At 41.8% G+C, this 13,722-nt stretch overlaps 1 protein-coding gene across 1 annotated transcript; it reads right to left on the bottom strand.

Moving 5' to 3' along the window:
* Positions 1 to 2,713: 2,713 nt before the first annotated feature.
* vwc2l (von Willebrand factor C domain containing 2 like) lies at positions 2,714 to 12,492 on the bottom strand. The gene is made up of 3 exons (XM_042336239.1): positions 12,004 to 12,492; positions 10,893 to 11,022; positions 2,714 to 3,448 (listed from the first exon to the last, which is right to left on the bottom strand). Exons 1-3 carry the CDS (start codon positions 12,490 to 12,492, stop codon positions 3,297 to 3,299), a joined length of 771 nt encoding a protein of 256 aa, XP_042192173.1. The 3' UTR covers positions 2,714 to 3,296.
* Positions 12,493 to 13,722: the final 1,230 nt, after the last annotated feature.

The raw sequence follows: 13,722 nt of genomic DNA, 5'->3' as shown, positions 1-13,722 counted from the left end.
TAGCAAACTGCTGGAAAGCTCTAAAGTGATAAGATGGTAATTTAAACATCTATTGTAAAATGACTAAGTTACATTACATTCACTTGTTAATCACACAATATTTAAGTGCACAATATCTCCCATTTAGAGAAAGTACCAATTAATATCTACATGCAGCCTAATAGGACATATGGAACATCAGGAGCTATAGCAAGAGTTGTTCTGGTTGCTTGCCTTTACAACCAGTTTTTAATATATGTGGGCAACATATCCTGCAGTTTACAGGACTAAGGCTCCAGCAACATTCAAATTATCTAAGACTATTTATACTACATATTTGATGGTGAGTTGCTGTCAAAAGCATTGCAAACGTGCAGTATAAATGCAGCTTTGTTATAATAATAATAATCCTTATATTTGAATTTGGGACTTTGCATGTTGAAAGGACATCTCAAAACTCTTCACAAGTGACTATTTTGTAGGCAAACACATTAGCCAATTTGCATACAACATTGTCCATAAATAGCCTTGAAGTGAATGACCAATTTTATCTGGGAAGATGTTGACCAGGACGCAGGACATACTCCTTTGTTTGAATGGTGTCGTGGGATCTTTAATGTCCACTGAACAGGCAGATGGGACCTTGGTTTAATGTCTCATCCGAATGAAGGCACCTCCAACTTTAGTCGCCCCAGAACTGTATTGAAGAGTTAGGCTAGACTGACTGTAACTAGGCTAAGACATGGTGCTTGAACTCACAACCTTCTGAATCAGAAGTGAGAGTGCCATCAATTGAGGCAGGCTGATACATTGTTCTGTAGAGAGAAAGTCCTACAAATAAATAACATACCTGAATGCTAATCCACCCATAAATAATTATTCTTTTTGAAACAACTGTCTAGAAATGCCACAGCTTATATTTTAGCACACAGTAAATGTAATGCCGTCGTGTATTTTTTGAAATATAAACAATTGAAAAGAAAATATTGGTGTTAAAAAAGTACAGGAATAGAGACTGCATAATATTCTGTTCAAAATGGATCTTCTGTATTGCAGAATGCCTCACACTTTGTTTCTGTTGCCCACAAAAGAATAGGTCTCCTGTTTTAGGCTTGAAAGCAAGGTTGTGAATCTAAAAGTTATTTGTGGTTATACTGGTGCGCATCATTCAATAAATAATCAGACAAGCTGCTAAACACTGTAAAACACGATACACAATGGTCAATCTCCCAACAAGTTGGCAACAAAGCAGATGAACACAAAGAAATGTAATACACCAGTGTTGAACTCCTGATAAATAAGCAATCTAGTCTCTAAAAGAAGCAGAGGGGAGGTGAGAAGAAATGTTTTCACGCAGCGAGTTGTTCGAATCTGGAACGTATTGCCTGAAAGGGTGGTGGAGGCCGATTCGATAACTACTTTTAAAAACGCGCTGGACGGGTATTTGAGGGTTTGCAGGGTTATGGGGAAAGGGCTGGGGAGTGGGATTGACATTAATTGCTCTATTCAAAGAGCCGGCACAAACTCGATGGGCCGAATGGCCTCTTTTTGTGCTGTACAATTCTATGATTCTACGAAATGTTTTATCTGGGTAAACTTAATAGACCAATTCAGTCAGAGAGCTGCTGAACATGAGAAATTACCATCGAGTTGACGAAAAGTGTAGGGCGATGTTGTGCTTATCTAAAAAGTCTGCAGCCAATAATCAGGGTGGAACCTTTTATAGGTTTAACTTGATCCTCTCTACAACAATATGTTGATGTTTAATAACGAAAATAAACAGTGGTGAATACGTCATGACATATGTGTGACTGACTTCAGAAATCCACAAGAAGATCCATTGTTCTACATCTGGTGAATACAAACTGAGAGGTATGTGGTTTCGAGTTATGTCAGACCACAGGCTGGTGTCAAGGAGACTAGGAAGGAAGATTGAAGTGATATAACCAAAAGCCTAGGACCAGGTCATGTCAAATCCATCTTTTTAGCTGAAGAAGGATGAGTGATTCAGAGGTACCCAAACAGAGAACAATTAAAATGAGACATGGATTTACAACTCCCCCTAAACATTCAACCCTAGACATCTCACTCAAACAAACCTACACTCGTTGGATGACTAACAACCAACTATTGTCCATCTTCCTTGGTTGGAGGTAGGTGGGTCTCCTCAGGGCTGAACTGGCTCCAAGGTGACATACCTGGTAATCTTAATTCAGTCGATCCTCTTTGACGGTCTTGATAGTTTGGTTCCTGAGTCAAGTGGGTCACAGAACTCCAAGGCAGTGTTGATGACACACCAGCCTGCCTTGATCTTCAGCATGACTAAGGGGAGCAGACAGGACACTGGAGGCAGGGTTTTCTTCCCCACTCAGCTCCTGTTTAACCCTGCAAACCAAAACCCTAATGGTAGGATGGCCCTAATTGGACAAGCAGCGTAGCAAGACATTGTAACACAAAGCAATATTTAGCATTTCACACAACTAAACTAAATAGATTGTAATTAATAAAATATATTTATCATTATGTATGTCAGCTGATGAATGTTGTATGAGTAGTCAGGTTTGTTTTTAAACAGATTATCCTTCACCTCCTGAATTGAATGCAGTTTTAAGTGTACAATGAAGGTGTTACTTCAAACCTGTTTGAAAGAAAGACAATTGCAACATATTATGCAGAATTTCACAATTTATATTTAACAAAATAATATATTTTAGAATATATGCTTATTTGCCACACTAAATACAGTTCAGTTGTAATTCCACATAGTCATTTTTTTACATTATAATATTGTCATTTAGTTTCAGGCACACAAATAGTGTATCAGACTAAAAATTGAACAGTCTTGGAATATGACAGCTTCCCTCCGTCCAGTTGATCAAATTGAATGTATATAAAGCACAGAGCAAAGTGCAGAAGACCACAGGTGAACTAAATTCAGATATTCTAAAAGTACAATGTTTGCCTGCAAACAGCTTCTAATGTTAAGTGGAAACAGGCAGTGTAATAAAGGACCAGGAAATCCCTTCAGATGACACAAGAAGCAGGTTCAACTAATTTAGAAACTGTAAAACCAAAAATATCGGTAATTGGCAGTCAAAAACCTTGTTTAACTTTCAACCAAAATGCACCCACGGATAGAATAATTAATCAACAATCTAAAAAAATATTGGTTCATGAAACAGTGCTTGCCTTAGAAATCTAGATCTTCCTTTGGCTGTTGCAATATGTAGAGCTAGGCAATATTTTTGGCTTTACAGCATTCTATGCTGCTGCTTTGCTGGCAGTTATGGTAAGTACAACAGCTGGGCTGGTCCAGTTCAGAGGCGATCACATTCACGTTTCACACAAGTGGCTTGTCTTTCAGTCTTCCACCAGTCTCCATTCTGTGAGCAGTGACATATAGTGCACTCGTCCACCTTTACTTCCTTCCCTGCTGGAATGATTGTGGAACCTGCAAAACAGTTTGGACCTGAAACAATATCAACACAGAGAATTAGTGAGAACTCCAAGCCCCAAATCCTTAAATGATATAAAAAAAGCTTAAATGGGCATTTCTACATCACCCATCTTTCTGTTTAAAGTGCTTCACATTTTTACATATAGAACATTTCAGACAGTAGGGTAAATTGTTTTAATATGAATGCAATTACACAATAGAAGAGGAGCACTTTGGAGCTACATGAACTAGTCTGTCAAATCCTGAAGGTGATCGTGATCAACTGACTATCTTTTATCTTTGCATAGTTAGCTAGATGTCAGTTTCAACCTTAATCACAATTTTTTTGGAAAATAGCTGCAGGATTAACTGAGGTCCTGACATCTGCTAAGAAGATGAAATAATAGGCCTGTTGCTAAGTTAAGGGTGACAGAGGGAAACTGGGCATTGGAATAGACTGCAGTCAAGTGCAACTGGATGAGTTGAAGCATTTAAAAGAGAACTGGATCAATATAACCTTCAGCAGGAATACACAAGTATGGGTTTGGGACAGGACTTGAAGAATGAAGCAAATCCAGGCACTGTTTTCATTTCTCCATTCCTATGTTCTTATAAAGACCTCATCTTCCATCTAGAAAAATCTAACTATAAACTGTTCCCTGAGCTTCTATCAATTTCCACATCATTTTTTTTAAAAAGTAAAAACTGCATTTTAAAATATTTATTATGCAGTTGTTCTGAATAAAATAACAGTACAGGCACACAAGGAGGTCTCTCCCTATGTTGTTGCCAGATTTGAATAGTTAACAGGATGTTTAAAATAACCTCATAAAAGCACATTAAATAATTCTTAGCGGTGAAGATTTTTAGTTGTATGCCTGTGGGACCATGGAGTCTAATTAGTAATATTCAGAAATTAGCTTTGTAGCATTAATTACAACTAATGGCGTACAGCATTCCAGTTCAAAAACAATTATGAATCCCAAACTGGTAAGATTCCAGGCAGGGTCAGCAAACAATATCCAGATTGTGAATATCACAAATTATAGCCAATTATCAGCATTATACACACACCCTTTCCTTCCCCCGACGTCCCATGCAGGGAATAAAATGACATTTTGCCCTAACTCAGATCAGCAGCCTTCAACAAGTTTTATCTGCAGTTTTTGCTCCAATGCATCAACAACAACAAAATTACATTTGTATTGCGCCTTTCACATCGGGAGGATGACCCAATGGATGGACAATCAATGCTTCAGAGTGTTCAGAAACTGAACGATAATTTGTATTTGGACCATTCATAATGCTTTCTTAAGCCAGCTACTTAAACTGTGCATTAGATTAAGGAAAATAAATTAGTATTACAAATATGTAACCATTCATGTTTACTGATTTTAATTTTATTCGGTTAGAACCACAAGTTGGCTTTGACTATCACTTGGCGTTCCATAGCAAACATTCGCATAGAAATGTTCTCACCACCTCTGAATGAACCTCTCTGGTTGTTGCTCTTTTACATTTGACTAACAACTTGAAATAAAATGCTAAATAACAATCATTACAGAATTTATTGATCATGAATGAATGCTGAACATAGCATTTCTTGGTAATCTGCATTAGACTGTTTGCAATTAACCTGCAGCAGCATTGTCAGAATGTTTAATCCCTTTATGTGAATGATATGACCCATCTAGCACACTTGTACATTCATTGCCAGCATAAAAAGCTGACCAAACTCGAATGCAAAACCCACACAAACTCTAAATAGTGCATGTTATAAATAAGAGTTACCAAGACAGTGAGTGATTGCATTCGGATGCTGGTTATACACCAATGAAACACTGCTCTGATGGTTTCCAATTTGAACTGAACCCACTGATTCGATTGGTGTCTTAGAATTCCTCTCAAATATGTATTATTTTGCTTTAATTAACATTGCATACTGTCTGTGGTTCAATACTGTCGCTCACACATTCTAACTGTGCTGTAAATATTAATTCTTATCAGAGTTGGGGAGTTGGGGAGTGCTACTGTACTTTTATGGCAAGGAATGAATAACTTAGCAAGTCAACGTGAGTGATGGTATTTTTCCCAAGGTAGCCCACAAAGCACCATCCCTGGTTAGGTATTCTATTTATTCTTTGGGCAGGCTGCTCCTCTTAAAACATTCTTACATGAACTATAGGCTCTGCTATTGATCTCTTCCTGTCAACATTGGTTCACGTGGAGGTTTTAGCTTGGATTGTTGGACCAAGTGTAAAACTGGTATGAACTACTTGGCCTCAGATTTAGACAAATAATTTTGCATTAGAATGTGGAGCACATTCCCAAGAGTTGCCAGGTAAGACAAATTACATTTATAGGAGAATTAGATGCACACTTTAAAAATAAGAGATGGTAAAAATAATAAATTAACAACGGAATATAGTACCAACAATGTTGAAATCTGTCAAAGAGCTTCACAGGTAATTATGTGTGTGTCTGTATTTGTAATCATATTAATAATAATCTTTGCATTTGATATAGCACCTTATCACCTCGTTGAGATGTCTCAAAGCTATTCACAGCATATACTGTAATGTTGATCGACTGTGTAATTTGTGGGCGAAAAGTGGCAGCCAGTTTACACAAAGCAAGGTTGCACAAATATTTCTGGAGGATTCTTGGCCCAATAAACTGAGAAAAAATCCTTTTTTTTCCCCAAATAGAGTCATGGGACCTTTAACTTCTACCAGAACAGGTGAACAGGACTTTAGGGGCTTGTTTGAAGGACAGTACCCCCTACTGTGGGACAACCTGGAGTAGGAGCTCAAGTTCCATCACGAGCTGAGAAACCTCTGTAACCTCTGCTGCAGGAGCCAGAGCAGTATCAGATGCTCAGGTAAAGTGGATTGTTTTATTGAACAGTGAGCAGCACGAAGACTCACTGGACCAAATGACTGTCTTTCCATACTGAACATTCTATTTCTATGATCTATCTGTACTAAAATCTCGGATAAATAAATTGTGCACGATTAAAATTTAAATAATTGACTTGACCAGAAAATGTTCATATATTTATACACATGCTAAAATGGGATAATACGTGATTTATAGTAAAAGGCTAGGTTTATAGGCTTATCAGTAGCAGTAGGAGAAAATGACATTTTGTTCAAACAACAATCAGTTTTAGCAGTGGACAGAATGTGAATGTCCACCATCTGTTTTGTCATTGAATTGAACCACTATCAAAACAGATTCAAGAATTCTTTTTTTTTAAAAAAAGGACAAGCACTTGTGAGACGTGAATGTCAACTAAATCAATACCACCAATGACATTCCTAAATTGCAGTGCAGCATTTATTTAAGCGAGCTTGTGAACCCTGAGCATCTCAAGTTTCGGATAAGAAAATTCGCATATTTGTGTTACTAAAACAAGGAGACATTGAGCAATGAAATCAATTATTTTCCTTAAAGTAAAACACAAGTAGGTTGTGGTTGGTATCTCTTGGGATGATGAGAAAGATGGACCGCAGTCGTGCTAACATCACATACTGATTGTGGCTTTCTTTCTTGTTACTGCTCCCAACATACAAACTATGAAGCCAACGTTGATGTCAGCTAGCTGTAAGATAAATGACACTGTTACCGAGATGTCAAGTATTACTTAACTTCCCATAGAAAATGCCAATATTTGGCATCAATTGACTTTATTTTAATCTCAAAGCACACTCTATCACTGCTAGAAAAGGTTCATAGATAGCTTCATGAACAAAATACAGAAGGATTCCAAATCAAAACCCTCTGTTTGAAATGAACACCGAGATCAAACATTGAAAGGAATCTCGTCATTGTGCAGGTGGAAGCTCGGTATTCCATCCAACCTTATTCGATATATTCATCAAAAGCGTATTGGAGCCATCAAGGGGGACAGATCTGGTGCACCTGTTCCAGATAGTTCTGACAACACTGCGGTGCTTCTGTTTGCAGATGATATAGAGATAGAGAAAACTAATGAAAAAGTGTTAGTTTAAATATCACCCAAAATCTAAAGGGGTGCCGTATATTCTCAGCACTAAGTTACCAACTATGCCACCTCAACTAAAATAGAAACCAAATGTGGCCAAATTATTTATTTTCAAACAATTCTACAATTGCGAGGTATTAAATCTAGGTAAAAATAGACAGAAACACAGAGAAAGAACATTGAAGAAAGGAATTTATGGGGCAGGTGTGTGAGCCAGAAAAGGTAACAATGTATTTATTTGCACCATTTCATAATTGCACTCTCCATTACTACGTGCAATAGCTACACATTGTGGCCTAATAAACTGAGCACTAAAACAGAAGTATAAGGGGTTATTTAAGCATCCAACTCAAGGTGTTCGAAAGAATGTGCTAAAAACATCTTTTGACAGTTAATTCAACTGCACCATTTACTTTGCCAAATCATTTTCATGGGACAGGATTTACAATGCTAGTTTATATTGCCACATTAGTAAGACAATCAGAACATATTTGCATGGTTCTTACAGTCTTAAAATTTATCAGAAGTTGAGGATGACCATCATTACCTTGTTCATGCAATGATGGGTGGTCACTGGCAAATTAAGTTATAGTATGAATAAACAATAGATACTACAAATGAGAAGTAAAAGTAGAATACATTGACATATTTATAATATGTTGAAAGAGACTTATAGAGAGTCTGTTGATTCTTCCCTCATTCTGTATGCTTGAGGCAACATTACCCAAGGCAAACAGGATGATACTTAACTACATAGTTAAATTCATTGAGGGTTTTTTGCCAGGACTCTGGCCTCATTTAAAACCAGCTCAATGCTGTGATGTGAGGACAGTGGGTGGATATTCTGGAGAGATGAGATCAGACAGCCTTTTCCATCTGAACCAATCCGGTAATCTTATGAAATCTCCAAAAGTCATAATGAAGCACTTCCGGTCAGGCTCACGTGGCAAATTGCATCTTTGCAACTTAAGGGGGTTGCCCTGGTCTACAGCAATGATGATATAGTGTTATAGGGATGAGATATATGAAGATTTCTTCAGCCTCAAAAAGGGACATCTCAGAAGGGATTTTATAAGGATGGACAAGTACTTAATAGGGTAGAGGGGCTAAATGATGAACACCATTTCAGATACGTAAAAGTAGCAGGACAAGCAAGCACTTATTCAGTTATTATTTATGAAGCATATTTTAGGGAAAATTCAATCATTTGTTTACACTATTGTGGTAGGACAATAGTGTAAACAATTCATTGAAAACAGCCATGAGGAATGAAGATGAATAACAAATACATCTGGAGAATTATTGGTCAGGACACTGGGAGAATCTCCCTTCACTATTTGAATAGTCTCAAAGGACACCTGAAAAAGCTGACAGAACCTAAGTTTAACATCTTGTCTAAAGGATAGCACGTCCAACAATGCAGCACTTAACTGGTCAGCCCAGATATCTAATCAACAGATGGAATGGGTCATCGGAAGGATGACTGAAGCCAAAGTTATTGGCCTAATTTAAGAAACAGCTTGATGCTCTCGTGGGAAAACATTATGGTTGGTATTATGGATGAGCTCAGTGAGCCAAATGGTCATCTTCGTTCACATCTCTCGTGACAAGTTAATATCGTATGGGAATATCGTATCAACCAATAAAAGGCTCAATTATTCTCCACATGTCGTGTGAGTTCAGATTTAATTTTACAGATTAGTTTTACCATCTGATTCAACAACAACTTGCACTTATATAGCGCCCTCCACGCAGGGTAGCGTCTCAGAGCGCTAACAGTGGCGGAGCCGGACTCTGAGGGGGAGGGGGGAGGTGGCAGAAAGCATGTCGAAGAGAAAAGTTTTCAGGCTGGACTTGAAAGAGGGGAGAAAAGGGGCAAGGCGACGGGATTGAGGGAATTTATCACATGCATTTACACAATACTTCATTGAGATTTAATGTTGGTGGAGTTTCAAACAGAAATGTATAACTAATGGATGAAACACAACAACAACAAATTACATTTGTATAGCGCCTTTCATGTCAGGAGGACGTCCCAAAGAGCTGTATCATGTCATAATCAATGCTACAACTTTTTTGTACTTCTGCTAATCTCAATAACTTAGCATAATGTTTTCAAAATGTACCCAAGTACCAAAAAAAAAGCCTTGGTCCCCTAAAAAGTAATTCACAAGAGAAAAAACATCTCTTTCCGTCGTATGTCAAATGCAGCAGTTACACTGATAGACCTATAACATATCCCAGTGGTGAAATGAAAATTGGGAAGTCTCTCAAGCACATTATCACTTGGATTACTAAAACATTTCTATAAACATACTAAAGATCTAAAGTGATATTATCAACCTAGGTCAGCAAAAAGCACATCAGTTAAGCAGATTTCATGTTTTATTTAACAGGCATCATTATAGTTTCGATACCTTTGAAACACATTATGAATTTTATTGTGACAACGGAAACAATTGTGAACATTGGATTTTCCCATTGAGATTGTAGACATAGAAAAGAGGGGGTGAAGCATTCCAGCAGGTGAGCCTGGAAGATTGTTCATGGAAAAAGGATTGCAGTAATTTCAAACACAACATGTGTCGAAGCCAAGTTCTATTGTGCAAGGGCTTTCCTTCCTGATCTCCTCAAGACAACCAGGAAATGGCCTCCTAAATTACCTCCTCGATTTCCCGAGTGCTCAAAATATACCAGTGTTTCGGATCCTTATTTATAAAGTTAGAAACGCTTCAGAATCACTCAGTGACAGAGTAGTAGCATTATTTTGAAGATCAGAATGTTAAGATAAATGGATTGCCATACTGCTAATTTTGGATCCAGAATACACGCTGAAATACTGTTTGAATCTGAAGTGTTTCTAACTTTATAAATAAAGCTCAACGTAATGGAGTTGAACATATCCAACTAATTAAAATACCAATAAAGTGGTGACTGGAGTGCAACTGGATAGCCTGGCTTTAAATCTCTGCATCTGGTTTCTGGAGTCCTGTAGCTCAGTGGTTAGAGCACTCGCTTTGCAAGTGAGAGACCTGAGTTCAATTCCAGGCAGAGGGCGAAACCTTGGGCAAGTTTCCTTACTCCACACAGAGCCTAATAATAATCCCTCCAAAAAACCAAAAAAAACAATAATTAAATTGGTCATTTTCGATCTGCGACTGTTTGTGGGACATTGCTGTGCGCAATCGGCTGCCGCGTTCGCCCACAAATATACAGTCAATTCACTTTACAGCGTGTGTTCTGTGAAGCGCTTTTGGGACGTCCTCCCGACGTGAAAAGGGCGATATCAAATGCAAGGATTATTATTATTATTATTATTATTATTATCATCAATAATATTATAAAACATATCAAATGCAAGGATTATTTATTATGTATTCTGCGTCACTAAGTACCGTCTGAAATGAAAACCACGGTGTGAGGATTACTGTAACAAGGAATTGTAAGAAGGCATCGTTGGCAGCTCCTTACCGTTCTTGCAAATAGGGCAACACTGTTCGGGTTCATAGACCGGGTTGACGCACTCGGGTACGGCGCAGTCCGCCACCACACAGTGAGCTTCACTGCTCGCCTCACACCGACACCACTCACAGGGAGACGGCTGGAACAACACAGGGATGTGGCTCAGTTGTGCAGACTGAGAGCACCAGAAAACACACTTAGGCATTGACGTTTGCAAACTGACTAATATCAGGGGGGGAGGGGTGGGGGTGGGGGGGAGGGGTGGGGGTGGGGGGGAGGGGTGGGGGTGGGGGAGAGGGGGTTAAAAAAAATAATCATTAAAAAAAATCAGTGGATGATTTAAGTGGTGCACTTAACAGTCTTGTGTCGGTTGGGGGAGATTTCTGGTGTTGGGGATGTGTGACTGACGGACTGACTGAGTGACTGAGTGATTGGGGGCGTTTTCGAGAAGAAATGAGTCGCATTCGAAGTGGTTGTGTCCGGTAAAGGGGTTCGGGAGGCGCTCAGTTTGTGTACTCCACCGAACACCTTTACGATTTGCGAATTCAATCAATTGAATAAAGCAAATGACATGGAATAGTCGCTGTGGATCTGAATTTATTTTTTAGTGCGTCTGTGTGTGTGTATGTGTATGTGTGTGTGTGTGTATGTGTGTGTGTGTGTGTATGTGTGTGTGTCTGTGTGTGTGTGTGTGTGTGTCTGTGTGTGTGTGTGTCTGTGTGTGTGTGTCTGTGTGTGTCTGTGTGTGTGTGTGTCTGTGTGTGTAAAAGTAAAACAAGCGCCCCCCCTTCCCCCCCCCCTCTCCCTCCTCTCCCCCCCCCTCTCTCCCCCCCTCCCCCCCCTCTCTCCCCCCCCCCCCCTCTCCCCCCCCCCCCTCCTCTCTCCCCCCCCTCCCCCCCCTCTCTCTCCCCCCCTCCCCCCCCTCTCTCCCCCCCCTCCCCCCCTCTCTCCCCCCCCCTCTCTCCCCCCCCTACCCCCCCCCTCTCTCTCCCCCCCCTCCCCCCCCCTCTCCCCCCCCCCCCCCCTCCTCTCCCCCCCCCCCCCCCCCCTCTCTCCCCCCCTCCCCCCCCCCCCCCCCCTCCCCCCCTCCCCCCCCCCCCCTCTCTCTCTCCCCGTGTACCTTGAACTCTTCCAACACTTTGTACGTTTCCCCGCGATACTCGCAAAAGTTTTTGACTTCCTTGCACTCGGGGCAGCAGCCGTTGTGCTCGATCTTCGTGCACTTGGGGTGGATTTGGGGACACTCGGGCTGGTCGCACACCGGCCCGTCCCCGGTGCACACGCACGGGCAGCTCGAGTGACCGGGGAAGAAGCGTTCGCCCAACGTGTACACGAAGCCGCTGTCGTCCACACAGCCTTTGCCGCGATAGTCGTCAAATTCCAGGTGGTCGGTGTTGGCCGCGGCCGTGGCCGTGTCGGGGCTGTCGTCTCCCGGGATGTCGTCCTCGTGGATCGCCGCCGAGGCCACCGGGACCGGGGCGAACAGCAGCACCAGCGGCGGCGGCAGCAGCAGCAGCAGCAGCACCGGGAGCAGCACCGGGAGCGGAGGCGGAGGCGGAGGGCGGAGGCGGAGGCGGCGGCGGAGCGCCGTGTGCACCGGAGGGGCCATAGTCCACAAGTGCCTCTGTGTTCGCCCCTCTCGGCTCCTTCCCATCCGACGCCGGAGAGAACCTGCGGAACGCGCGCACACATCACCACACACCGTACACACACCGTACACCATACACCGTACACACCACACACCATACACCATACACACACCATACACCACACACATCACCACACACACACTACACACCGTACACACACCACACACCATACACACACCACACACACCATACACATCACCACACACCACACACACCGTACACACACCACACACCGTACACACCACACACACACCACACACACACCACACACCGTACACACCGTACACACACCACACACACACCATACACACACCACACACACCATACACATCACCACACACCACACACACACCACACACCACACACACCGTACACACACCACACACCGTACACACCACACACACACCATACACACACCACACACCATACACACACCACACACCACACACACCGTACACCATACACACACCACACACACACCATACACACACCACACACACACCACACATCACCACACACACACACCATACACCATACACACACCACACACACACCATACACACACCACACACACACCGTACACACACCGTACACACACCACACACACACCATACACCATACACCATACACACACCATACACCATACACACATCATACACACACCACACACCACACACACACCACACACATCACCACACACCACACACACACCACACACATCACCACACACCGTACACACACCACACACATCACCACACACCACACACACACCACACACATCACCACACACACACCACACACATCACCACACACCGTACACACACCACACACCGTACACACACACACCACACACCGTACACACCATACACACACCACACACCGTACACACACCACACACACACCATACACACACCATACACCATACACACACCATACACCATACACACCATACACACATCATACACACACCATACACACCATACACACATCATACACACACCATACACACCATACACACATCATACACACACCATACACCATACACACACCATACACACACCACACACACACCACACACCACACACACACCATAAACACACCACACACACACCATACACCATACACACACCATACACACACCACACACACCACACACACCGTACACACACCACACACACACCATACACACA

Source organism: Callorhinchus milii, unplaced genomic scaffold (genome assembly GCF_018977255.1).
Source record: "Callorhinchus milii isolate IMCB2004 unplaced genomic scaffold, IMCB_Cmil_1.0 Scaffold6, whole genome shotgun sequence".
NCBI classification, from domain to species: Eukaryota; Metazoa; Chordata; class Chondrichthyes; order Chimaeriformes; family Callorhinchidae; genus Callorhinchus; species Callorhinchus milii.
Note: the sequence above shows the minus strand (reverse complement) of the source record. Positions and strands in the feature narration are given on the sequence as shown.

Bases quoted from the DNA above. Each gene is read 5' to 3' on its own strand.
- vwc2l (XM_042336239.1), bottom strand. From the start codon at position 12,492: ATGGCCCCTCCGGTGCACACGGCGCTCCGCCGCCGCCTCCGCCTCCGC. The intron at 11,023-12,003 runs GTACACGGGGAG...GTGTTGTTCCAG, and splicing joins AAGTGTTGGAAGAGTTCAAG to CCGTCTCCCTGTGAGTGGTG. The intron at 3,449-10,892 runs GTAAGGAGCTGC...ATATTGTTTCAG, and splicing joins TTGCCCTATTTGCAAGAACG to GTCCAAACTGTTTTGCAGGT.